The sequence below is a fragment of the Erpetoichthys calabaricus genome, chromosome 16 (assembly GCF_900747795.2).
Source record: "Erpetoichthys calabaricus chromosome 16, fErpCal1.3, whole genome shotgun sequence".
Lineage (NCBI taxonomy): Eukaryota > Metazoa > Chordata > Cladistia > Polypteriformes > Polypteridae > Erpetoichthys > Erpetoichthys calabaricus.
Window position 1 is genome coordinate 23,178,144 of NC_041409.2, and position 24,376 is coordinate 23,202,519.

General features: G+C 42.8%; 1 protein-coding gene across 2 annotated transcripts in view; it reads left to right on the top strand.

The window, feature by feature from the left end:
- The window catches only part of ccdc85ca (coiled-coil domain containing 85C, a), a 229,277-nt gene that overhangs the window by 202,167 nt on the left and 2,734 nt on the right, over nucleotides 1-24,376 (top strand). For both annotated transcript variants that reach the window (XM_028821331.2, XM_028821332.2), the window contains 2 exons: nucleotides 2,289-2,378; nucleotides 16,841-16,939. In XM_028821331.2, coding sequence (XP_028677164.1) covers nucleotides 2,289-2,378; nucleotides 16,841-16,939 — 189 coding nt within the window. The remainder of the gene's footprint in view (nucleotides 1-2,288; nucleotides 2,379-16,840; nucleotides 16,940-24,376) is intronic.

Sequence of the window (24,376 nt, forward strand, 5' to 3'; positions counted from 1 at the left end):
TTGCCTCTCTTACCAGTTCCTTCCTTGCTCTTCCATCCAGTTTGGAGGATCCAGGGAGGGTCCTAGAAGTACCAAACACTTGCCACTTCTTTACGATGGACTTTACTGTGCTCCTTGGGATTGATAAAGCTTTTGAGATTTGTTTGGTATCCATCTCCTACCTTGTCTGACCACAACTCTATCCCTGAGATCTTCTGAAAGTGGCTTGCCACCCATAGTCAGTTGTTTGCTGTCAGTTGCACTACCAAGGAAGGGAATGTATGCTCCAGGAACAGCTTCACTAATCATACAGATTATGATTGATCACAGGTGGAAGGAAGCCAGTAACTGCAATGGAAATGGAGGGCACTTACACCTGATTGAGGTATGGGTCATTTATTAATCTCCGTATTCCTTGTTTTTGATTTCTTAAAATTCTTCTGAACTGTAGCTGTGAAATCTTTAAATTGGATGTTAGAGGGTGCATTGAGTAAGTAAAGCTGGTAAGAAATATTGGTTTGTGTGTTTTCATTTAAGGCTGTAAAACGAAAATATTTCGAGGGGGGGGGGGATTCTTTTCTATACCCACTGTGTAAGTGTTGGAGGTGGTCTGGAGTGAATGCTTAGTGAATTTAAGTGTGTTAGTTTTATTGGCTGGCATATAGGCCAACATTCAAGAACTTGGGTTCATGTCATAGCCTAGTAACTACCCGTGTAGGGTTTGTGCTTGTGCAGTTTTCTGCAGGAATTTCAATTTCTCAAAAACAGCAACAGGCCAAATTATCAGTCAGCTTCTCCAAGAGATTGGGTTAAAAACATCATTCCCTGGTCAATGTCCATGTAGATTCTCTATGTGTTCATGTGGGGTTTCTCTCTGTACTTTGAATTTACAAAAGTCATGGCTGCTAGATTGTTAGGTGACTCCTCACAGTTTCTGGACGCTGCTTTTAAATTCCAGTCCATTCGCTGCCTGCATGCAGTCTACACGTTCTCCCCGTGTTCTGCAGCTACTTAGGTCTGCATCTCTTTACAGAACCAATCTGAGTGTTGATTCTCAGAAGCATGGGTTCAAATCATTGCCTGCTGTCTCTGTGTCATGGGGTCTCCCGGTCTACTTTCCTTTCCTAAAGCCAGGTTGACTCGTCAGCTTCATCATTCTTGTTTCAGGTCTCGGATTGACTGCTGTCTGTGTGGAGTCTGCACATCCTCCTCTTGTCACAGTGGTTTTTTTAGGAGTACTCTGGATCTCTTCTGCATCCCAAAGATGAGCCTATTAGTTTCGCTGGAGGTGCTCTATTCACGTGATATGATTTAGTGTTGGTAATTGCGCCTGATCCAGGGTTGATTTCTGTCTCAATCAGCAGCCCTATTGGACATCAGATTACTTTGATATGGTACTATGCCTATATTCTTATTAAAAAAAGCTGAGCAACAATTTCTTGCTTCCTGCTGGACCTGTAAACACTTGATTCACCTGAAGAGATTTTAATAGAAAAGTGAAATTACTAACAGCATTTCCAGTTTTCTGATACAGAAGCAGTTTTCCACTCTTGACACCCGTTCACTGGCAATAGAAAGAACGATGACTGAAGCCAGGTTGTGACATTCAAAGTTCTGAATACTGTCGAGCGTACGGCAGTCTGCAGGGTTAGTGACAGAGTACACAGGGTCAGAGAAGGAGTCACAGCTCTTTAGTTGAACCGAAGAGTAGGCCCACAGTTCTACTGTAAGATGTTAGCAAAGCGTGACATGGTGATGTCATTGAGGAATGCAGGATGGGCTTGTCAATAGCAGATATGCATTCACATCTGGGTGTCTTGCAAGTGAGCATGAGGGTGTGCGGTGGAATCAGGTATCCCAGTGTAAACACAGAAAGATGAACGAAACGTCCAATCATGAGAGACGCCAAAGGAGAGAGCTTACTGTACATACGAGGAGGATGACTGATGCATTTTTGTCTGGATACTGTATATCGAGAGCTAGCAGCAGGAATGGAATGCACATAAAATCAACATTCTGCGCAGAGTGCAGTGATCTGAATTCCACATTGGACTATGAAAAATAGTTTTGTTACCTTCTTTCTATTTCTCACTAGCGTTATCTTCAATCACTGCTACAGTAACCCTACTTTTTCAGCATTGTGGTCCATTTTCAGACTTCCCTGCGCCTTTTCACTCTTTCAGCATTCTTGAGATATTGTCATTTGATGACGACCCTTTTATCAGACAGACACTTTAAGAGCATGTCCTCCCAGCGGGGGCCATGTTTTCAGTACACTTCAGTTAACTTTTCTTTTCTTTCTTCAATAGGGTTCCACAAGGCAGGCAGATCCCACTGTATCCACTGCAGGCTATATTTCTTCAGCCCAGAAACCCGAAGCAGTTGTTCATGCCATGAAGGTACCAAATTTCATTTCATTTCATTCACCTTTTCCCAAGGGTTCATGGAAAATTGTCGTGGGAAACCATGAGGATAAGAAATAAAGCCAGTAAATGAAAGGGGGCAAATGATAGGAATGGCTCCGACATTGAATCTCAGAGAGCACACTTGTTTGTCTGAGGATGCAAGGTGCTTATTCATTTTGTTGGATATAAATCATTTAATCTATATTCTGAACCTGCTCATTCCAATTTATGGGTTTGGGAAGCCATCTAAAACCTTTATTTTAATAACTGCCAGTGAAGAGGCCGTCAAGTTTAAAAATGCTGTGACGGCTTCAAGGAGACTCATGCCAACATAAGCAGGCTGAAGCTTGTTGTAGTTTTTGGCGCTCGTCCACCGGAGACATACATTTGAATATACACTTTGTAGCAACTCCCTTCTTAATAACTCTAGTTTTCACAATGGCCTGCATGCTCATTCAAAAATAATAAATGAAATGATAAATGAATGAGGCCACAGGCAGGAACATTGTTGCAGGTTTTTGAAAAGCATGGACCGCTTATTAAAAAATGTTTCTACTAATTTCATCCCCACCCAAATGCCTAAAAAGGGCAGAGAAGGAAGTGTGGTCCTCTCTAGGGTGCAACATTTTAAACTGGATCATAATTCAAATTTCACAAAGACGCCTGTGTTGTGGTCGGTGATGTTACTTACACAGCACAAAGCCGACATTCTAATGGTTGTCGTGTATGCCGTGTGGTCTTTCTCACTGGAATTTATTAGTTAGTTGAAATCATCAGTTCAAAGAAGGTGTAGTCCTCGTTTCTAACATCCAAAGTGCCCCGCAGAAAACTGACAATCTGGTTTTTGGAACGGGAACTGTAATAGGAAAAGGCACGGAGATTAAAAATGGATCCCTGGTGATTTGGTGACTTTTTACTTCAGTTAGAGTTTCCCTAGGCAAATTCAGTGGGGAAGACGTTGCTGTTAAGATAAGTGACTATTGCGCAGTAAGTGTCCCTGTTTGTACGCCACAGAACTTTTACGGCACCCAAGATGGCAAAAGCTGGCATCACATTACACAACATTTTCTGTGATTTTTAGTTGCTCAGAAAATCACAACAACTTGCAGACAGAAACAGCATGTGCCTGTTATAGTTAGTTGGGTAGTGCGACACCCCCAGAGATCCAGTCACGGTGCTATTACTCTGTTGTGACATCCTATGTCAAAATTAAGACTGGCTAGATTTTCACACAGCAAGTCATTTTAATTTCTACAATGGCAAGAGACAGTGAAGAACATTCATTGCTGAAGAAAAGTCAAATCCTACTGTCCACAACCAGGATCTGCTTTGTGGTGTATCATCCCCTTTTTTTATTCTTTGTCACAAAGGAGAGCACAAGCAACTCCGTACTTCATGCTGTCTGCCGTCCCATTCCAGTATGTTCATCGTTGATTTGGTGCCAAAATGAGGTGACCTCATACTTCAGCAGAATAATATGAGATTTGGAGCCATGGTGAAAAGTAGCGAGTGAATCATGTAATTAGTCAAGCACTGGGATTCTTCTTCTTCTTCTTCATTACTCACTTATCGAGAGGAGTCAGATGAGGTGGCTCGGGCATCTGATCAGGATGCCTCCTGGACGTCTAACCGGGAGGAGGCCCTGGGGAAGACCCAGGACACGCTGGAGGGACTATGTTTCTCGGCTGGCCAGGGAACGCCTTAGGATTCCCCCGGAAGAGCTAGAAGTGGCGGCCAGGGAGAGGGAAGTCTGGGCATCTCTACTCAAGCTGCTGCCCCCGCAACCCGACCTCGGATAAGCGGAAGAGGATGGATGAATTCTTCTTCCTTAGCTAGTCCTATTTTCATATGGAGTTGCTATTTTGACTAGACTTCTCAATACTCTGCATTCTTCATACTTGTTCCCATTAAATCCTTTCTCCTTCAGATCCATGCACCTCTGTTTTGGTTCATTCCTTTTTCTCCTTACCTCAACATCCAATCTCCTTACTCTCTTTGCCTACTGTACATAGTTGCCACCTCTTCTCATAACATGGCCATACCATTGTAGCCTTCTTCTCTTGTCTCCAAGATTTTCACAGCTTTTGCTGTTTCCCTTACCCTCTCATTTTTGACCTCGTCCGTTTTTGAGGATTTATAGTCCTAAAATCTGACACCCTCAGCAGCAATGAGATTCAGCAACTGCAGTCGTTCACTTTGACATGTCCTGTTGAGTACCATAGTGTGGCATTGGCCTCACAGCGTATAGATAGATAGATATGAAAAGTATGTGTATAATATAGACAGATAGATAGGAAAGACGCTATATAATATACTAGCCAACCCGCGGCGTACCATGCGCCGCATAATCAGGCCGCTTTTTTAATGATTTTTAAGCACAGGGAAAAAATTAACATTTGAAAAATCCGGAGGAGAGGGGAAGGACGCCCATTACGCCCCATTCGTCATGCTAGTCTGCTGATTTGTCGTTCAGTAACCTGTGAGTAGTGATGGGCGGGGTGAAGCCTCACGAAGCATCAACACGTTTGAAGCAATTGTGTCGGAAATCGTATCGAAGCATTTGACACTCACCTCTCTCGTGACACCTCCTGGCCATTTTCATTAATGTTACAGAAACTTATGATACACTTCAATGACGTCTGTTAAAAGTCGTATTGCTTTTATTTTTTCGTAGCTACAGACTGACAATGAAGAGAAGGGTTCGTCAGCAGCTTCTAGTGTCTGATGTCTAAAAAATATAAATATAACTAATGCCGACAGGCAGAATGCACTATACGATAGCAAGAGTTAAACAAAATAAGACGCCTCACCTCATGCATTCCCGGCTCTTTCAATTAGTATTTACTTTTGCACTGTATCATTATAATCGCTCCTGTTATTAGTATTATAATTAACCCTGATCTTTTCTTGAGATCACATTTAATAGCCTTAAATGTTTTGTTTGGTCTGTCTTAATTAAAACAGAGTAGACAGAAAATAAAGGTTTATCCCTGTACTTTGCCATGATAGAGGTAAGGACATTTGAGAAAGAAAATGTGAAATCCTTAAATCACAGATGTCATTATTCGATCAAGTATTAAAATCTGCAGTGCTTCGAAAGCTCGACACAGTGTCGAAACCTTAGTATAGAACGGCCCATCACTACCTGTGAGTCACGTAGAGTTTTGATTGTTGTTTGCGATTCTGGCTGCTTTTCGCGTACTGAGTTGTTCGGGAGTCACAGTTGAGAAACAGTTTTTTAATGTCTTTTCAGCACAGGGGAAAAAATGAACATGTGGCCCGGTGCATTGTTTAACTGCCTTGTGGCGCTGTAGTACTACGGCTGCTTTGCAGTAAGGAGACAGTGGAAGATTGTGGGTTCACTTCCCGGTTCGTCCCTGTGTGGATAGCAAATTATCCGCGACAAACAAACTGTTTTACACGCTGCAAACCAATCCGCGCCGCTTTTTCAATGTTTTTTAATCCTTCGAGTTGCTAATTAACTAACTAACACCCACCCACTCAGCTTGTGTGAAAAAATGCACCCGTTCTTTCATCATTTTGTTGCAGCCTATCAAAGACTTGGTGATCATGTTTTGTAGACTCAATATATATTGGCTTTTCAGTCAGCGCGAGGGCGCGCATTCATCTTGGATTATTACATCTTGCTAGACTAATCTGCTGCACGGCTGCGTTTGAAAAACCGACTTATCCCGGATGAGTTTCACGGGCATTAAAGATTAGGAATCTGGTTGGAACAAAACCCTGCAGCCACAGGGGTTCACCAGGACCGAGTTTGGCAAACACTGCTGAACAGAGACGAAACCGACTCAGGTGAGGAGTGAGGAGTGGGGGCGGGCAAAGTAGTTGGAGCTATTGATTATTCAGTGTTGTTTGCCTGGGTGTCTGATCTGCTCAACAGGATCATAAATAAAAGGAAAACAATGTGAAGGCAATGTCACAGGTGATCCTGTGGTATAGCGGGTCCACAGCTCCCCTTCAAAAGCCCATTTTTAAATAAACAATCATCGCACTCACAGTGTAGACTCGTGCTTCGGGCATTTCTCCCCTGTGCAGTGTGTGAGCGAGTGAGGAGAGAGAGAGAAAGCCGGTACGTTAGAGTGAGCGAGAGCAGGCTCGAAGGCAATGTGTTCCTGTGGTATAGCGGGTCCATAGCTCACATTGAAAAGGCCATTTTTAATCAGGCGACTGACAGTAGTGGAGTCAGGCACAGAGAAGGTCAGCTGCAGAGAGAGCGTCTCGACTGTTGCAGGGCCTGAAGCAGGTGAGACGCTGATGAAAAAGAGGCACAGGGCTTATTGATTTTTAAAGACTGCTTCCTTCATTGTGTTTTAACTTCAGTTATAAAGGATTGCGCGGCTCTCTCTTGCGCTGCCTGTGTATGCCTCTGTCTCTGTGTGTGTGCACAGCTCTCTCTTGCGCTGCCTGTGTGTGCGCTTGTCTCTCTCTCTGGCCTTGCCTCTGTGTGTGTGCGCGCGTCTCTCTCGTGCGCGCTGCCTGTGTATGCCTCTGTCTCTCTCTGGCGTTGCCTCTGTGTGTGTGTGTGTGTGTGTGCGCGCGGCTCTCTCTCTCGCGCTGCCTCTGTGTGAACCAAGATTCCACTGAGGTTGACTAATGAAAAGTCAACGTAGCTCAGAGCTGCAAGTGGAATGTGGCACAGACAAACAGAAATGACGGCATGTTTTTCGAGGTGTCGCGTCCGAGTTGGTGGGCGTGACTGTGATTTTTTCGTCGTATCCAATGGTCTAAGAGTTGGTGGCCGTGGCTCCTTCCTGCGTGCGCCATTGGCGTCTTACTTGTCGGCGGTTTAGTGAATCCACGCCCCTTCTGGCGTGCTTTCCATGGTCGGCTACTTGTCTCCTGGCTTAGTGAATTATATATATATAGATACATATGAAAAGGGCAATATAATAGATAGATATACTGTATTAATCCCAAGGGGAAATTCACATGTTGGAATAATAGACAGAACTGTAATCTCTATCTTGTATAAAAGCACATCTACGGTGTGGATTGGTTCCCCAGACAGGTCCTACACCAGTCTCCAACTTTACTTCCATCATTAAATAAAGTTTTTCTGCACAATTGCGGTTTCTTCAAAAGTAGCCAACAGCTTGAAGCAGGGCAGGGATGTATGTGGTTGTGTGCTGATGTGATGTGTACTGCGTTGTTCACAGGTACTTCATCTTAAATTTGGTTCTGTACGGTAAGGCTCCAACTAGTAATTGTATTTACATTTTACAATGAAAATACAGATAAAATTCCATTACAAAGAATATCTTTACAACAAAATTTTGATTACAACGAAGTATTTTTATGGTCCCGACAGTTTTCCCATATGACACGAGTTTATAGAAATCTTGTTACAATGAAGTACATTCAGCAGATACTTTAATTACAATGAAGTGACCTTGAAATGCCTGAATGAATCATCCGCCGAGCAGTTAGTTCTGTGGTCGCAGCTCAGTTGTGCACAATGATCCCCAAACAGAAACATTGAAAAAAAATTTCTTTCTTCGAACTTTGCTCGTACTGTTTTTTTGCTGTTTTTGTTTTCGGTGGTTTTCACTGATACCGTTTGCTTATCGCTCGTCAACACTGAAAAACATCCATTGGAATTTAACTTATTGTCACCCTCCTATAGAAACGGCAGACACGAAAAACGGTAACAGTTCATATTAGAAGAAAAAAAAAACTTAATTTTTGCAGCTCTCGATTCCGGCAAAAAGAAAAAAAAGACTTTGCCAGTGAATTCGGAATTTCGCTGTCGACACTGTTAACTTTCTTGAAAGACTGAGCAAAAAAAAGAAGAAAAATATCGGGTTGCAAGCGTATGCAAACTGCTGCATTTGAAGACATCAAAAAAGCCATTTTTATGCGGTTCAGTGATGCTCGTTCAAGAAACATTCCTACTGTATTAATGCGGCACTCATTCAAGAAATTGTCTCTTGGGACCTCCCCCAACGGGACAACACATCGAAGAGCGTCCTGAAGTGCGATCACCAAGTCTGTGGAAGACTGTTTATCTATTGCCAGGGCAACAGCAGGCTCACAGCAATGGGGCGATTCTTCACCGAAGTAAACAGAAAAGATCTCAATGGGTGATGCAAAGAACACTATAAATGAAGGGCACAGGATTACTTGGTCACGACCCTGACTGACTACTGTGTTGTTTATAGGAGAGTGGCAGACCCCGCTACAATAAATAGCCCTGCTGTTCCTGTTTCAAGCTGAATAAAGCTGGTTTTGCTAAAGTAATGAGACTCAGCCTCGTGTTTTGGGGTGTAAGACATGGAATTACAGCGCAACCCTGATCTTTTAGGATTTGCTTCTATAGCGACAAATACAGAATCTCATTACTGCGAAGTTTTCATTACAAAATATTTTGTAGGACTCTGGCAGTTCGTTGTAACGGAATTTTACCTGTAAATGAATTCCTCTGTAAATTTTGCATTTGTTTGCTCATTTGCAGTTTCGTGAATAAAGATACATTAAATTTCTTTCTTTAATACATTTTGGAGTTTGGAGTATGGTAGCTACTGAGGACTGACTAGTAAGGAACAACCACTCTAGTCTTAGGTTTAACTATTAAATTTGGCGAGACCCATGTTTTTGTTGTGTGTGTATACATATACAGTACATAGGAGTAGTGCTGGGCGGTATGACCAAATTTCTATATCACGGTATTTTTCAAAATTATCCCGGTTTCACGATATTCGACGGAATTTTTTTCCCCATGAACGAGTGGATGTTAACCACACGCTCCACTGCAATTACTGCAGTAGACTGGCTAAGAATAACCTACTCCACTGTCATGAGAATTGTACAAAGAAGAATTTAATGTGCTCACATGTATTAATACAGGTTTGCATGGCCCCATAAAGTGAAAGTTTTCAAGGGGGTGGCACTAATGAAGAGAAGGAATCACATTGCATGACAGTTGCAGTCAAAATATAGAACGTTTTTATTGAACAAATTTTGCAAACAACTTAAACTAAAATTTTGACAACATATTTTCTACCGTCCAAAGAGGCATTTAGACTTAGTAAAATATCCAGAGGTGTTTGTCAAAAGTTGTATTGCACTGAACATGTCTTAGAAAAGGAATAAACAGTAAATATTTTTGTTAACCAGCTACACTTTCTGTTAATGTTAACAATCTCTGTCCACTGACACGTTAGCTATATGGATTGTAATGGCGTTGGTTATCTCGATCCACCGCTTGCTTTTTTTGTCGTAGGCAGTCCTCTAGCAAACACGTCTACAAGTGACGTCTGACTCGAGTGTCCTCTCGCTTTTTCAGTTTTACCTGAGGACGTGGAGGGTGCCAATCTTAGTTCTATACATTCATGGAACTCCAAAGCATGTGTGCGGCTAAGGTGGTGCAGCAAATTGCTTGTGTTGCCTCCTCCGGTGACAACTTTAGCTCAACAGCATTTGCAGTAAATAGTCATTTGGTCTACATCCAACCTTTTCAAACTAAAGTATCTCCAGACAACAGACGTGGCTCCTTTTTTCAGCAAAAGTTCTTCTGTGTCATCATGTTCAACTTTATTGTCTGCTACAGCTTCGGCTTCGGAATGTTCTCTGTCCATTTTCACTGCTCAATACCTCCACTAATGCATGTACTCCGCTGCATGCGTGTTTAGCGGTGCAGCAGTGAAAAAAGGTCCCCCCTTAAACAGTTTCCCGCTGCCCCACGTTCCGAACGTTGTTTAGGTTATTTAAACTGGTTTTGCGGTATAAGAAAAATCCATATCATAACAAAAATAAAAAACGGTTTTCGGTATGAACTTCTATAACGCCCAGCAATACATAGGAGTCAACCCAGCATGCAACAGCAGGTAAAGCCAGAGGTCTTGTATCCTCCACCACCACCACCTAATAATTATGAGACATCACTATAAACTGGTATTAATTCAAAGTAAGAATGTTCATGTTTTAATGGATTGTAATTGCTTGTAAAAAGTACATAAGGCTGACAGTTTAAAAAATAAACCCGCAGATCTGTGCCTAACAACAGTCTTTGACACTTTGTCCCTCCCACTCACTTTTGTACGTCATTTTTTATCAAAACACACTGCCATAAAATAAATAATACAAATATAGGAAGGGCTTACTGCTCACATTGACCTCTTCAAATAGCGACGATGATGAAATGTGTTGCCCCTAATTCAGTTAATGTTGCTGGATAGTGATAGGCACCGTATATAATGATGGTAAAGGGATGGCACTTTTTTATTGAATTTGTTTCATCCAACTTTTTAATTTACATTGTAACCACAAGGGGCTTTGGCCCAAACCTCAGACACAGTATTACCCAACACCATCCCGGGTTCAAATAAAGGATTTTATTTCACCAAAATAAATTAGCAAGCGTTCAAAATCAACCCAAGCACACTTCTAGACAAGTGAACCTTCTCTCTTTTTCTCCTGTTGAGCGTTGCCCGCTGCCTCCCAACTCTGACTCTCCCAAGATAAAGCAGCGGGGCTTCTTTTAAGCTGGACCTGGGAATGCTTCTGGTGCCATAGTGTGTCCTCTTGGAAGCGCTTCCAGGGAGCCACCAGCACGGACAGTGTCCTCCAACAGCACCCATGGACCCCTGTGGGTGTCCAGACTGGGACGCCTCCGCTGGACGACTGTCACCTGTCTTTGGGGGATAGAACTGCTCCTGGCCTCTGGCTTCCGCTGGTCCATTCTTTATATGCTTCTGGCCGCATGAAGCAATGTTCCCATCCAGCGGGCATACCTGTCTGTCCTTCATGGCACTTACAATATATACATTTACTCGTTTAGCCGGCACTTTTATCCAAAATGACTTACAAAAGAGGCCAACATAAATGAGTAAACATCAATCTGGGGGACTGTTTTGGAACAAGTGCTAACAGGACAAATTTACCAAATTGATCATTACAGGTGAAGAGCTCAGCTTACACTTCCTTGGTTACACAAACTAACACAAACTAAGGGATCGTTTTTAGGGTGGAGTGGTGGCTCTGAGGCTCAGGATCTGCACTGGTATACAGAAGGTTGCCGGTTCAAATCCCCGTCACTGCCAAAAGAGATCCTACTCTGCTTGAGCAAGACCCTTAACCTGTAATTGCTCCAGGGGCGCTGTACAATGGCTGACCCTGCGCTCTGACCCCAAGGGGTATGCGAAAACTAACAAATTCCTAATACAAGAAATTATCCATCCATCCATCCATCCATCCATTCTCTTCCGCTTATCCGAGGTCGGGTCTTGGGGGCAGCAGCTTGATCAGAGATGCCCAGACTTCCCTCTCCCCGGCCACTTCTTCTAGCTCTTCTGGGAGAATCCCGAGGCGTTCCCAGGCCAGCCGAGAGACATAGTCCCTCCAGCGTGTCCTGGGTCTTCCCCGGGGCCTCCTCCCGGTTAGACGTGTCTGGAACACCTCACCAGGGAGGTGTCCAGGAGGCATCCTGATCAGATGCCTGAGCCACCTCATCTGACTCCTCTCGATGCGGAGGAGCAGCGGCTCTACTCTGAGCCCCTCCCGGATGACTGAGCTTCTCACCCTATCTTTAAGGAAATTACAAGAAATTCACTGAACAAGACAATCTTTAAATGCTTCTTAAGCACATCGAGGGAATCCACCTCTCAGGCTGAGGTGGCTATCTTGCTCCACCACATGAAGAGAGTCTGGATTGAGATTTGATACCTGAAGTGGCATCAGTAGATGTCATTCATCAGCAGACCTGAGTGGGCAAGATGGAGCATTGGACCTCGCAAGTCTGTCCTCTTCTCTACTGTGTAGGAAAACCATCATCTCTTTACGCCGGGAAACCAGGATCTCCACCTGACTCGTCTACTTTCTCTCATCCCCCTTATCATTACACCCCATAAGTAAGTTGAGCTTTCAGGACCTGGTGTTATATTTCTAGTTCGATGTGTACAGAGTGAAGAGAAAAGGAGACAGGACTGTTCCTTGTGGTGCTCCAGTGTTGCTCACATCATTATCAGAAACACAGTCCTTGAATCTCACAAACTGTGGTCTGCCCGAGAGACACCACAGGCTTATCTACCTACATATCTCTGACTGGTACTGGAGAAACCAAAACACATAATCCTCAAAGTGCAGCCAGTTTTGTCCAGGTGACCCATAGCATGCTGGGATGTCACTTTGTACCGAATTTCCTAAACTTTTTCCTTTACGTCATCGAGACCGGTCTGTTCAATTTGGTTCTTATATTTTGCAGTTTATTACAATGATATGCTCCAGACAACTGTGACTCGTAAAATCATGGGTAACGTATGTGTTTACAATGTCTACGATAAAAGTCTAAATGGGGTAAAGTTGATGATAAAAAAAAAAAAGAAGAAGAAGAAAGTTTCTGAAATTAAAAAAATGTTGCAATTCTTAAGTCGCCACTTCATTTGCTGTTCTACCAAACAGGAACAGAACTCAAAATGAATGACCGCACTGCTCCTGTAAAGGGAATTCTTCTGAAGAGCAGCAGGATCTGTTTTGATGCACAGAGCGCAAGGGAATTTTCTTTTTAATGGCCGTTGATTCTTTTTATTCTCCTGATTTGTTGTTTTTTTCTTTAGCTAACGCAAGCTCGTCAGTCACTTGGTTATAAAAGTATCCAACATTAAGTTAGTAGCATAGCATCATGGATATATAGATAGACAGATACTTTATTAATCCCAAGGGGAAATTCACATGTTTTCATACCTGTTATCCTGGCAGCTTCGGGTGCAAGTCGAGGACCACCAACCCTTGATGAGATGTCCGCTCGCATACACACACACAGGGTGAATTCAGAATTGTCAGCGAACCTAAGAAATAGACACACATCCGTCAGTCATAAGGGAGAAGAATTGGAGTACTACAGTAGAAAGACATTCTATGCAGACTGACATTGAAGGAGACTGACGCCTAGGGTTATGGATCAGAGAGGCTGCAGGCCTTAAAAAGCTAGAAATGGGGAAAGAAAAAACAAACAAATGTATCTGTCATACCGTTAAGTCATTAAAGGGATTTTGAAAGTTTTTTTGCAATTTATTTTCAAAACTGTTACATCTGCGTTAGACACAGGAGGAAGTAGGGTGAAATGACACCTTTTATATGCTAACTAAATAGATTATAAACAAGGGGGCTCCGCCCCCTGCTCGTTTCGCTCGCCTACCCCCGGCGTTGGGTATCCTGAAATACATTAGTCGAGCTCGTTCGTCTTGGAGCCGTGCCCGCTTTGCCCGCGGCATTTCAGACGCGCGTTGTAGGCGCCTGCGTTTATTGATTTTATCCAGGCGGGCTCGTGTTTGTATATCCGACAGTCGAGCTCGTTCGTTTTGAACCCGTGCCTGCTTTGCTTCCGCAGTTTCAGACGTGCGTTGTAGGCGCCTGCGTTCATTGATCTTATCCAGGTGGGCTCGTGTTTGTATCATTGAGCTGTATTGTGTTTGAATTTGGTGTAAAGCGTTCAGCGGTTTGTACAATCCCAAGCAGCACATTATTCCTAACTTCGCTCCACAGTAGTGCCATTCACAATATGGCGGTGACGCCTGCACCTTCCGTACTATGTCGGGTTTCACTATGCTGTGTAGGCGCCTTTGCCTTTCGTACTTTTCCGCGCCTTCCGTACTATCTTTGTGGACCTGTGGGGCCTCCGTCGCCTCTTCCGTTTGAATCTGGGCTGCAGCACAGAATCCTCTTCTTTGTATGGCTGTGTCGTTAGTCGTTAGCTATGGGCGCGTTGTTGCTTCATTTCTCATTCACATCAGTTGAGCTCTTTCGTTCTTGGGCCGTGACTCCTTCGTGTGCGGTGGATACGACTTCGCTTGCGGTTTATGAGACATGCGCTGTACGCGCCTGCGCAGTACGTCTCATGGTCCCATCACCGTGTACCTGCATCCATGCCATCCGGTTTACCATTCTTGGTTAGTAATATGGATGCCTGATGAAGAGGCCTTAGCTGCCTGGAATCTGTTTAGTCAGCCAATAAAAGGTGTCATTTCACCCTACATCCTCCTGTATCAATCTATGGCTAACACGGTACAACACTCAACTGTTACATCTGTCCATCCACCCATCCATTATCCAACTCGCTATATCCTAACATGTTAATTCTCCCCGATTAGGAAGGTCCCCTGGAGGGATGAATTGTGTTAGTAATCCCTGGTCTAACCCTGACTGGGTCACGGTGGTCTGCTGGAGCCAATCCCAGCAGGAAGCAAACCCCAGGCAGGGCACACACACCCACACTCCAAGCACACACTGGGAACAATTTAGAATCACCAATCCACCTAACCTGCATGTCTTTGGACTATGGGAGGAAACCCACGCAGACACGGGGAGAACATGCAAACTCCACGCAGGGAGGACCCGGGAAGCGAACCACAGGTCTCCTTACTGCGAGGCCACCGTGCCGCCCCTGTTACATCTGTGTTTCAAATCGATTACTTCTCAATATGTAATGTCTGCTTTCTCGGTACACTTACGTCGGCATTCTTACATGCTTCCAGACTGAAAAGGGGAAAAAAAAAATAGTAAAGTTACCCATCTTGCATTTCACCCCGTCTTCCGCGGTACACTGGTGACCTCTCCTAGTTGTAATGCCATTTCCTCTACTGTTACCCTTCTATCGGCCGGCGTCCCTGGCGTCTTCCTGCTTTTAGATGAGTCTGGTGACCATCCTAAACGCCATGCTGTGCATCTGGCACACTTGTCCAACCATTTTGAACACTAGTGAACACACTTTTGTTCTATTTACCCCGAACCAGCAGAGGAGTGAATTTCTGCTACCTTTACGCCATCCAGCCACACAAACTGCACAATGTTTTCTCTGTTGATCTTTGGTACAAACAGATCGACGTGCAGCCATGTGACACGGTGGCATCACACAGGGAGGTCTGTACCAGCAGAGTACGTATCCCACCAGATAAGAGTTACAGTGTTGGGAAGTCTCGCAAAGACTTAGTTCTGCAAAAAGGTTCACTTTGTTAGCCCCTTTGAAACGGGGGGGGTAAAGAATACATCAGATAAGTGGATTTATATTGCGGTGACATGTTCATTAGACACAAAAGTAAGAATTTCAGTGTACTCTGCACACATGACAATACAGTGGTGGCTCTGAGGCTAGGGATCTGCACTGGCAATCAGAAGGTTGTCGGTTTGAATCCCATAAATGCCAAAAGGGACTGCTCTGTTGGGCCCTTGAGCAAGGCCCTTAACCTGCAATTGCTGAGTGCTTTGAGTAGTGAAAAAAGCGCTATATAAATGTAAAAAATTATTATTACTACAACTATGTATACGAGCAGCTTTAGCCATGACTAGGATTGTGTTTTTTGCATCGTCTCTGTTTAAATCGAAAGACGAGAACATTCATTTGCTAATTCGACATTGGCACAAAAACGCCCAACAGTGCCTCCCAAAACCACGACTGGGAGGAGTCTCTGACAAGTGTGACATCTAGTGGTCAGCTATGGGTATAACCATTCCAGTTACTTCAGCTATGTTGGCGCAGGTTCGTGTTCATAGGCCTCCTCTCATATTTGTAAATGGAATGTCGATACCAAATTTGTGCACATCACTTGCAGTTACACCCTTTTAACGTTTTATAAAGTTTACTTGTTTAGAAGTGTACAAGTGCGTCCTTTCCCTGCCACGTCTCCTGCTGTACTCCAGATTTGCCTTCATTCAGCTACATCGGACCACAACCAGTAATCGTCATCTCTGAGACCGGAAAAAACTCGGCTCTTAAGAAATCGCACGGTGCCTATGCAGTTTACTCGTCCATCTCTGAATTTCAAGCGTAAGGTCCTCTTCACATTGGATAAATGAGTTTTGATCCCTTTTCTGCTATTATAACTCGCCCTCTCCAGGCTACACAAAGTGACTTGGTGGCCACTGAGCTGGATTTGGATCCCTGTCAAGACCTGCAGTGTTTCACTCTCTCTAACTAACTTTACGAACATTTAAACGAAGGAGAGATTGTGGCGTGTAACTTGAACTACATACAGTCCAACTGACCTTGGACCTTTGTGACACTCCCCATGCTGTCTTGAGAGGACTTCTTTTCTTATAATTTGCAATGTCAGTGACATGTAGTGTAGGCGGTATGGACAGAAGGGTTTCTTATTTTCGATTAACTGTCCACAACCCCAGTAGTATGCCCTTTTTTTCCCCACCAATCGATGTCTTGTTTGTTTTGCAGGAGCACTTGCAATCGCAAATTGTTGTAAGAATTCCTCACATGTCAACTGAAAGTAATACATACGAGTACAGTCTTCCAGCTCCAGAACTGAAATGAGCTTTTCCAATAACTAGGATGTCTTCTCTCAAGCATGTGGACACATAGCAGAACTAAAAATAACGTTACCTAACTATGTCTAACGCTGCTGCTTAAATCTTGGTGGGGCTCCGCGTCTTTTTCATGTGCTGGTTGAAGTCAAGTGCCGCCTGACTCAATTGTATACTGTCTTTACTTTTAGGTACTAGAAGTCCATGAAAATCTTGACAAGCAAGTACCTGAAGATGCTGAGGAAGATCTAAGCGAAAAGGAGAAAGCAATAGTCCGGGAAATGTGTAATGTAAGTCCAGTGACCAGTTTCTATACCAGTACTCTGTTTTACACAAGTGTATGCCACCCGGCCAGTCTTTACTTTAGAACACCCCCTCTGGCTTAAATCACTGCTTTCAGCCATTTTACTTCAATTCCTGCTTTGAGATCATTTTTCTTCCCATTTAGAAATACACTGGAACCTCGGGTCACGACCGTAATTCATTCCAAAACGATTTGGCCGTGACCCGAAGTAATTTCCCCCATAGGATTGCATGTAAATACAATGAATCCGTTCCAGACCGTACAAACTGTATGTCAATATATATATATTTTTTTTTAAAGATTTTTAAGCACAAATATAGTTAATAATACCATAGAATGCACAGCGTAACAGTAAACTAAATGTAAAAACATTGAATAACACTGAGAAAACCTTGAACAACAGAGAAAACTAACATTGCAAGAGCTCACGCTATCAGCCTTACGAACCGCTCGCTGTAAACACTTTTTTTAATGAGTTTTAAGCACAGGGTAAAAAAAGGAACATTTGAACAAATCCGAACTTTATTTAAAAACCAACCATAAACAACCAAGACAGTAACATTGCATGAGTTCACGCTAATAGCCTTACGAACTGCTCGCTGTAAACACTTTTTTTTTAATGAGTTTTAAGCACAGGGAAAAACATGAACATTTGAAAAATCCATAATTTATACAAAAACTAACCATAAACAACCAAGAAAACTAACCTTGCATGAAGGAAGTGAGGAGGAAGAACTAGCCACTCGCAGAAGGATTTTTGTTCAGCAAATCGCCATCAATCTTCCTGGCTTTCTCACATATGATCGGCTCGCTTACGCTATTGTCCCCTGCAAGTTGCTTCTCGTTCAACCACACTAGCAACAGTTTTTTCACCTCTTCCAGCACTTGAGGCCTCTGCTTGGTTAACATTGTAACTCCTTTTGCAACATCAACTGCTTTAATGGCCTCTTTCTGCTTTAGAATAGTCGAAATCGTAGATTTTGACTTCTTGTACTTGGCGGCAAGATCAGTAACACGAACGCCACGCTCATACTTTTCAATAATTTCTTTCTTTAATTCGATTTCAATTTTCCTCGAACTTTTCTTCTCACCACTCTTCACTTGCTTAGAAGCCATGGTTAACTACAAAATTAATGCAAAAGCGCACGAAATACTGTAGAGCATAAAGAGTTCACAGCGAAAGCACGCACGTATGACCGAGAACAATGCACAGGGAGAGACTGAACACGTGAGGAACTTATCGGCGCGTACGAACCAGAATGGAAATGAAATGGAGCAGAAAGAGTTCACAGCGAAAGCACGCATGCACGTGCAAGCACGCACGTCTGACCGAGAACAATGCAACATGTGCGGAAATCATCAGTGCGTACAAAACAGAAGGGAAACTGGCTTGTTCGTCAACCGAGTGTGTGGTCGTGAACCGAGGCAAAAGTTTGGCGAACTTTTTGGTCGTAACCCGATTTGTACGTGTTCAGAGACGTTCGTGAATCGAGGTTCCACTGTACTCTTAATCCCACTTGCATGCCTTTCATGTTAAAGATCTTCAACAATTAAAGTCTGGGGACTGCGAAGGCCACGCCAGACCTTTGGTCTGTTCTTCCTGTATGTACGTTGTAGTTCAGTTTGACGTATGTTTTGGTTGTTGTCGTGTTGACATTTCCAGTCTCTTCTCTGCCTCAGTTGCTTCACAGTCGTTTGCCAAATTAATGATATATAGTCGGATTTACTGGCATTGGCTTCACCATCACAACTCTAAATTTGATTAAGAGCATTTGAGGACGTTGACGTTACATTGCGTTGTTCATTCTTCCACCAGTGCCAGTGGGTGCCACTCAGTGTTAGACCACGATAGACCACCTTGTCTTTTTGTTTTCTTTTTTTCACCCAGGTCAATTGTTCTCCAAAATTATTTTTGGGCTTCAGTGTTCCTTCCATCAGTCCACCGGTTTTTATTCTGTAAAGGTCTTTGCCTTACGCAAGTGTTTGTTTCACACCCCAGATGCTGACCCTTGTGATGAGATGATAGGAAAGGCTTTCCCATGCAGATCAGTTTTGTGAAAGAGTCGTTCTTTGGACTTGTGGGTCTCCACTTTGGTGTCCCCCTTACCTTTCTACTGGTCCTCTGCAGTGATGTATGACATCTGACCAGTGTACTAACAGATGATGCTACCGTCCATACCATGTCTAGCTTTGACTTCCTGCCTTCACATTTCTTCCTGTTGTTTCTGATAGTGGAAATCCCACATTGGAAGCATTTAGATATCTTTTAATGTCCTCCCTCTGTTTTGTAAGATTATATTTTTGTTTTTTTTCAAGTCATTGGTCAGCTGCTTAGCAGAGCCCATGGCTATGAAGAGTAGACACAACATCCTGTGAAGTTAGAAGGGTCCGATTTATTCAACTGGATTGTTTATCCACTGTGGCCTAAAAGTGTTAATGAATTTGATGGTGGGGCTCCAAAACGTCTGCACTTGCCACAGCCTGGAGGCTCTATCCAGAGAACCTGCCTCTGGCTGTCACATTTCCCACAACACAGAACACAAAATACAATAAACTTTTAATTTCTGTATTTCATAGTAGCATAAACCACTGGGCTGCTCTGGAGCTGGAGCCATAAAACTCGCCTAGGTAGCACAGTGGAGTTATTGTTCTGAGTAGCAATGCTGCTCCACACAGTAGAACACGTATACAAAGGGCCGAGACACATTTATGTAAAATATACAGTCATATGAAAAAGTTTGGGACCCCCTCTTAATTCTTTGCTACTTTGAAAGCTCAGCCAATGATGAACTAAAGTCCAACTTCCTTTTAATATATGACATGCCTTATGGAAACAGTAGGATTTCAGCAGTGACGTTAAGTTTATTGAGTTAAAAGAAAATATGTAATATGCATCATAACAAAATTAGACAGGTGCATAAATGTGGGCACCCCAACAGAGATATGACATCAATACTTAGTTGAGCCTCCTTTTGGCCTCTAGACGCTGTCCTCCTATAGCCTTTGACGAGTGTCTGGATTCTGGATGGAGGCATTTTTGACCATTCTTCCATACAAAATCTCTCCAGTTCGGCTAAATTTGATGGCTACTGAGCATGGACAGCCTGCTTCAAATCATCCCATAGATTTTCGATGATATTCAAGTCGGGGACTGTGACGGCCATTCCAGAACATTGAACTTCTCCCTCTGCATGAATGCCTTTGTAGATTTCCAACTGTGAGTTGGGTCATCACCTCGACTTTAACAATGGTCTTTGGAGGTGATCTGTGGGTTGTCTGTCACTATTCTCACAATCCTGCCAGACCTGCTGGGTTTAACAGCAACTGTGGCTTTGGCCTTCCATTTTCTGGTTCCATTACTTAAAGTTTAAACCTGAGAGAGCTTTTTGTAGCCTTCCCCTAAACCGAGAGACTGAACAATCTTTGTTTTCAGATCTTTTAAGAGTTGCTTTGAGGATCCCATGCTGTCACTCTTCAGAGGAGAGTCAAAGGGAAGCACAACTTGCAATTGACCACCTTAAATACCTTTATAACTCATGATTGTCTATGAAGTTCAAGGGTTAACGAGCTCATCCAACCAAGTAATCAGCATTGAGCAGTGACAGGCATTCAAATCAGCAAAATTACAAGGGGACCCACATTTGTGCACAGCCAGTTTTTCACATTTGATTTAATTTCATACAACTAAATACTGCGTCACTAAAAATCTTTGTTCGGAAAACACCGCAGTACTCAGATGTTCCTAGGAAATGAAAGACATACCACTGTTATGTTTTTTGTTGAGAGTAAATTATTATGCAGGCTGAGAGGGGGTCCCAAACTTTTTCATATGACTGTATATTAGTGGACGTGCACGGTGCTGCCATGTCTACAAGATGTCTGTTCTGTTCCAACCTGCATGGACCTTTTCACTTATACATAAATACAAATTAGTTGTAGGTGGCCCCAGTTTGGTGGTGTGTGTGGTTGAGTTCATGAGCATGCCTACTACCGACTGACTGGCACCCTGAGAAATGGCAACCGGTAACGGATCATTATCGATGAAAACCAAAAAAAAAGTTCTTCACTGTAAATATGTAGCATTGGCCCTTTTAAAAGGAAACTAACGTAGAATTGATACAGGTTTGTCACATGCATTTGGTTACTCTGAGTTTTAAAACCTGTGTTTTAAAATAGCACATGCTATCCCCGTAATGGAGTATGTGGGGAATCGTATTGAGACAGACAGCTACATAGATAAACTTTTTGTCCCTTGGTGGAATTTAAAATTTACAGAAGCTCGAGAGAGAAAGGAGAGAACTGTACTTGAGCACATACGTCTATCCCATTAGCTCTGGTCCTGATGCAGCATTCACATCAACTGTGTATTAGCAGAGGGTCAAGTAGTAGCTGTGATCCAGCAGTGTGCCCACTCTACAGCCGCACAGTAACTTGAACAGCAAACTTAAAGGCCAATGAACTGGTACTAAACAAACTTGCTATGATAATGAAAATAAACTTTTACACAAGCCTAAATATGAAAAATATATAATACAATACCATATTGGCCACTATTCAGACTCAAGATTAGAGGACATTTTTGAAGTCTTTGAAAATGAGAAATTTTAAAATTAATATTGATCAATCTATAATGTACTAAACTGTATCAATTTAAAAAGAGGGGAATGTGCATTAACTAAAGCTCATTAACACTAGAATTACCAGAGCCTACAAAAAAAACTCGTAGATCCGTCCCACCTTAAATCGCTTCGCACCTCTCCATCAGCGTCTTTTGTCCTGTAAATGTGTCAATAAGCAGCAAGCAGCCTGCTCTCACATCCCCCACCGCCGCACAGTTTTCTCAGCTCAAGTCTGTTTACCTGTCTGTCAGTTGCTTGGAATTGTACAGTAATCCCTCCTCAATCGCGGGGGTTGCGTTCCAGAACCCCCCGTGAAAGGTGAAAATCCGCGAAGTAAAAACCATATGTTCATATGGTTATTTTTATATATTTTAAGCCCTTATAAACTCTCCCACACTCTTATAAACATTTCCCGCACAATTATACAGCATAAACCCTTTCTATTCTCTTAGATATTAGGTAAGATTCCTTGAAATTATGTATGTAAACACACTGTTTATATACAGTAAAACCTAAATATTATTTTAAAGATATCGAGCGTCTCCAATATCACATATGTTACAGCCATTACGACAGGCAGGCCACCAGCAATAAATACGTACAACGTAAGAAAAATTGTATACAGTAAAATGTGTGTACAGTGATACTAAACTATGTACATGTAATAAGTACTGTACGTAGAAAATTAATTATGTTACTCACCAACAATGACACGGCGACTTGTCCGATAACGATGAGTTTAATTTTACTGCACAACAAAGGAGAGCGTTACAGCTCTTCTAAAGGAGCCTCTTCAGGCGACTGTGTAGCACCGCAGTTGTTCTTCTTCTGGCAGTCTTCAATTCAAATCCCTAAAGCAGATTCCATCCGGACTACTGCCTTATTACATCCACTTACAACTCATTTTGCACCCTGGTTAAAGGACATTGCGGCCATAGATCTTATTTTCTTTTCCTCCTTTTTAAATAAAAAAGAATCGTGGACTCATTGATTTAGTAATGGCATCCTGCAGAGGTGTGAGCTGTTCCCTTCCTTCAACATATCAAAAACATTTACCTTTTCGGAAATCGTTAGCATCTTCCGTTGGCGCTTGGGCACGGCCCCTGAAGCAGTAGCAGGAGCACGTTGATGCTGAATGAGCGAGACAAGACTTCCTGGTTAACGCAGCGGAATTGAATTCTGTGCTCCATCGCTGAGCCAATCAGCACACAGGAACTTTAACTGTGTGCTCTGATTAGGTAGCTTCTCAGCCATCTGCCAATAGTGTCCCTTGTATGAAATCAACTGGGCAAACCAACTGAGGAAGCATGTATCAGAAGTAAAAAGACCCATTTGTCAGCAGAATCCCGCGAAGCAGCAAAAAATCCACGTTATATATTTAGATGTGCTTACATATAAAATCCGCGATAGAGTGAAGCCGCAAAAGTCAAAGCGCGATATAGCGAGGGATTACTGTATAGAGTGAGAAGTCAAGCAAAATGACACCATTTGTAAATACTATACGGTTATTTGGAACACATGCATTTCATGTGTGTTCCGTGTCTACAACAATCTATGTACAGTAAACACATCGTTAAAACAGAAACGTTTTTCATGTTTTAGTAATAATTGACGAAATGTAGACGTGAAGTGTATAATGGGTTAAGCCTGAATTCCAAATATCAAATAAACACTTTCACAAAGGGTACAAATATAACAGAACAAGTGCGCTTCTATTCAAGAATATAACTGCAGAAAAAGAACCTGCGTTAGGGTGTGACATTGACATGCATTTGCTACGACCGCTTTGGTGGTGCAACGGCATCAACAGTTGACTGGTAATCAAAACTTCACAGTTCGACCCTGGACGAGTCCATTTTGAGAAGTGAGCTGCTCTTATTCTTAGTATTTTAGAATAAAAACATAATTTGATTTCAGTCTGTAACAGCCGTTGTAAATGTATGATACTTGTAAAGGTTAGCTTTTTTTTTTTTTTTTAATTCAGTTTTATTCTCTCAGTCACGTTCACGATCCCAACCCCAGACACGCTATAACAGAGGTGAACTCAGATCATGACGATGGTTCTACATTGGAGCAAGAATGCACGTCGCACTTTTGCCATCGCTGTACTTTGTATATGTACACGGGAAGCTCTGCAGTCTACTTGTGACTTTATTTACTTACTTCCTACAGCGTAAAGGTAAATAAGTAAATAACATTCGATCTGACTCTTATATACAAAGTACAGCGATGGCAGCTTCCACCTTCAGCTATAGACTCTCCACTCTAGTGTTTAGATCTGGACGGTGCATGTGCCCAAAACATTAACATTTATATGTTACTTACATCTTGGCTGAAGAAGGGGCTCGAATTGCCTCGAAAGCTTGCATATTGTAATCTTTTTAGTTAGCCAATAAAAGGTGTCATTTTGCAGATCGAATGTTATTTACCTTAATTTATTTACTTACTTCCTACAGCGTAAAGTCACAAGTAGACTGCAGAGCTTCCTGTGTTTGATCGACACGGGCATGCTCAAAAAATACGTGTAATGCCACGAAAAGTGCATGCTGACACTTTAGTACGCAAGCAATGGTACAAGAATGCAGTTAAACTTTTTTTTGGGGGCACATACACCGTCCAGATCTAAACACTAGCATGGAGAGTCGCTTGCGTACTAAAGAGTCTATAGCTGCAGGTGGAAGCTGCCGTCGCTGTACTTTGTATATAAGAGTCTGATCGAATGTTTGAAAGTGCAGGGAGCAACTCTAGTAGTAGTGGTGACCAGTGGCCAAATGGGCAATGACTCTCACTATGCCAGGGCTACC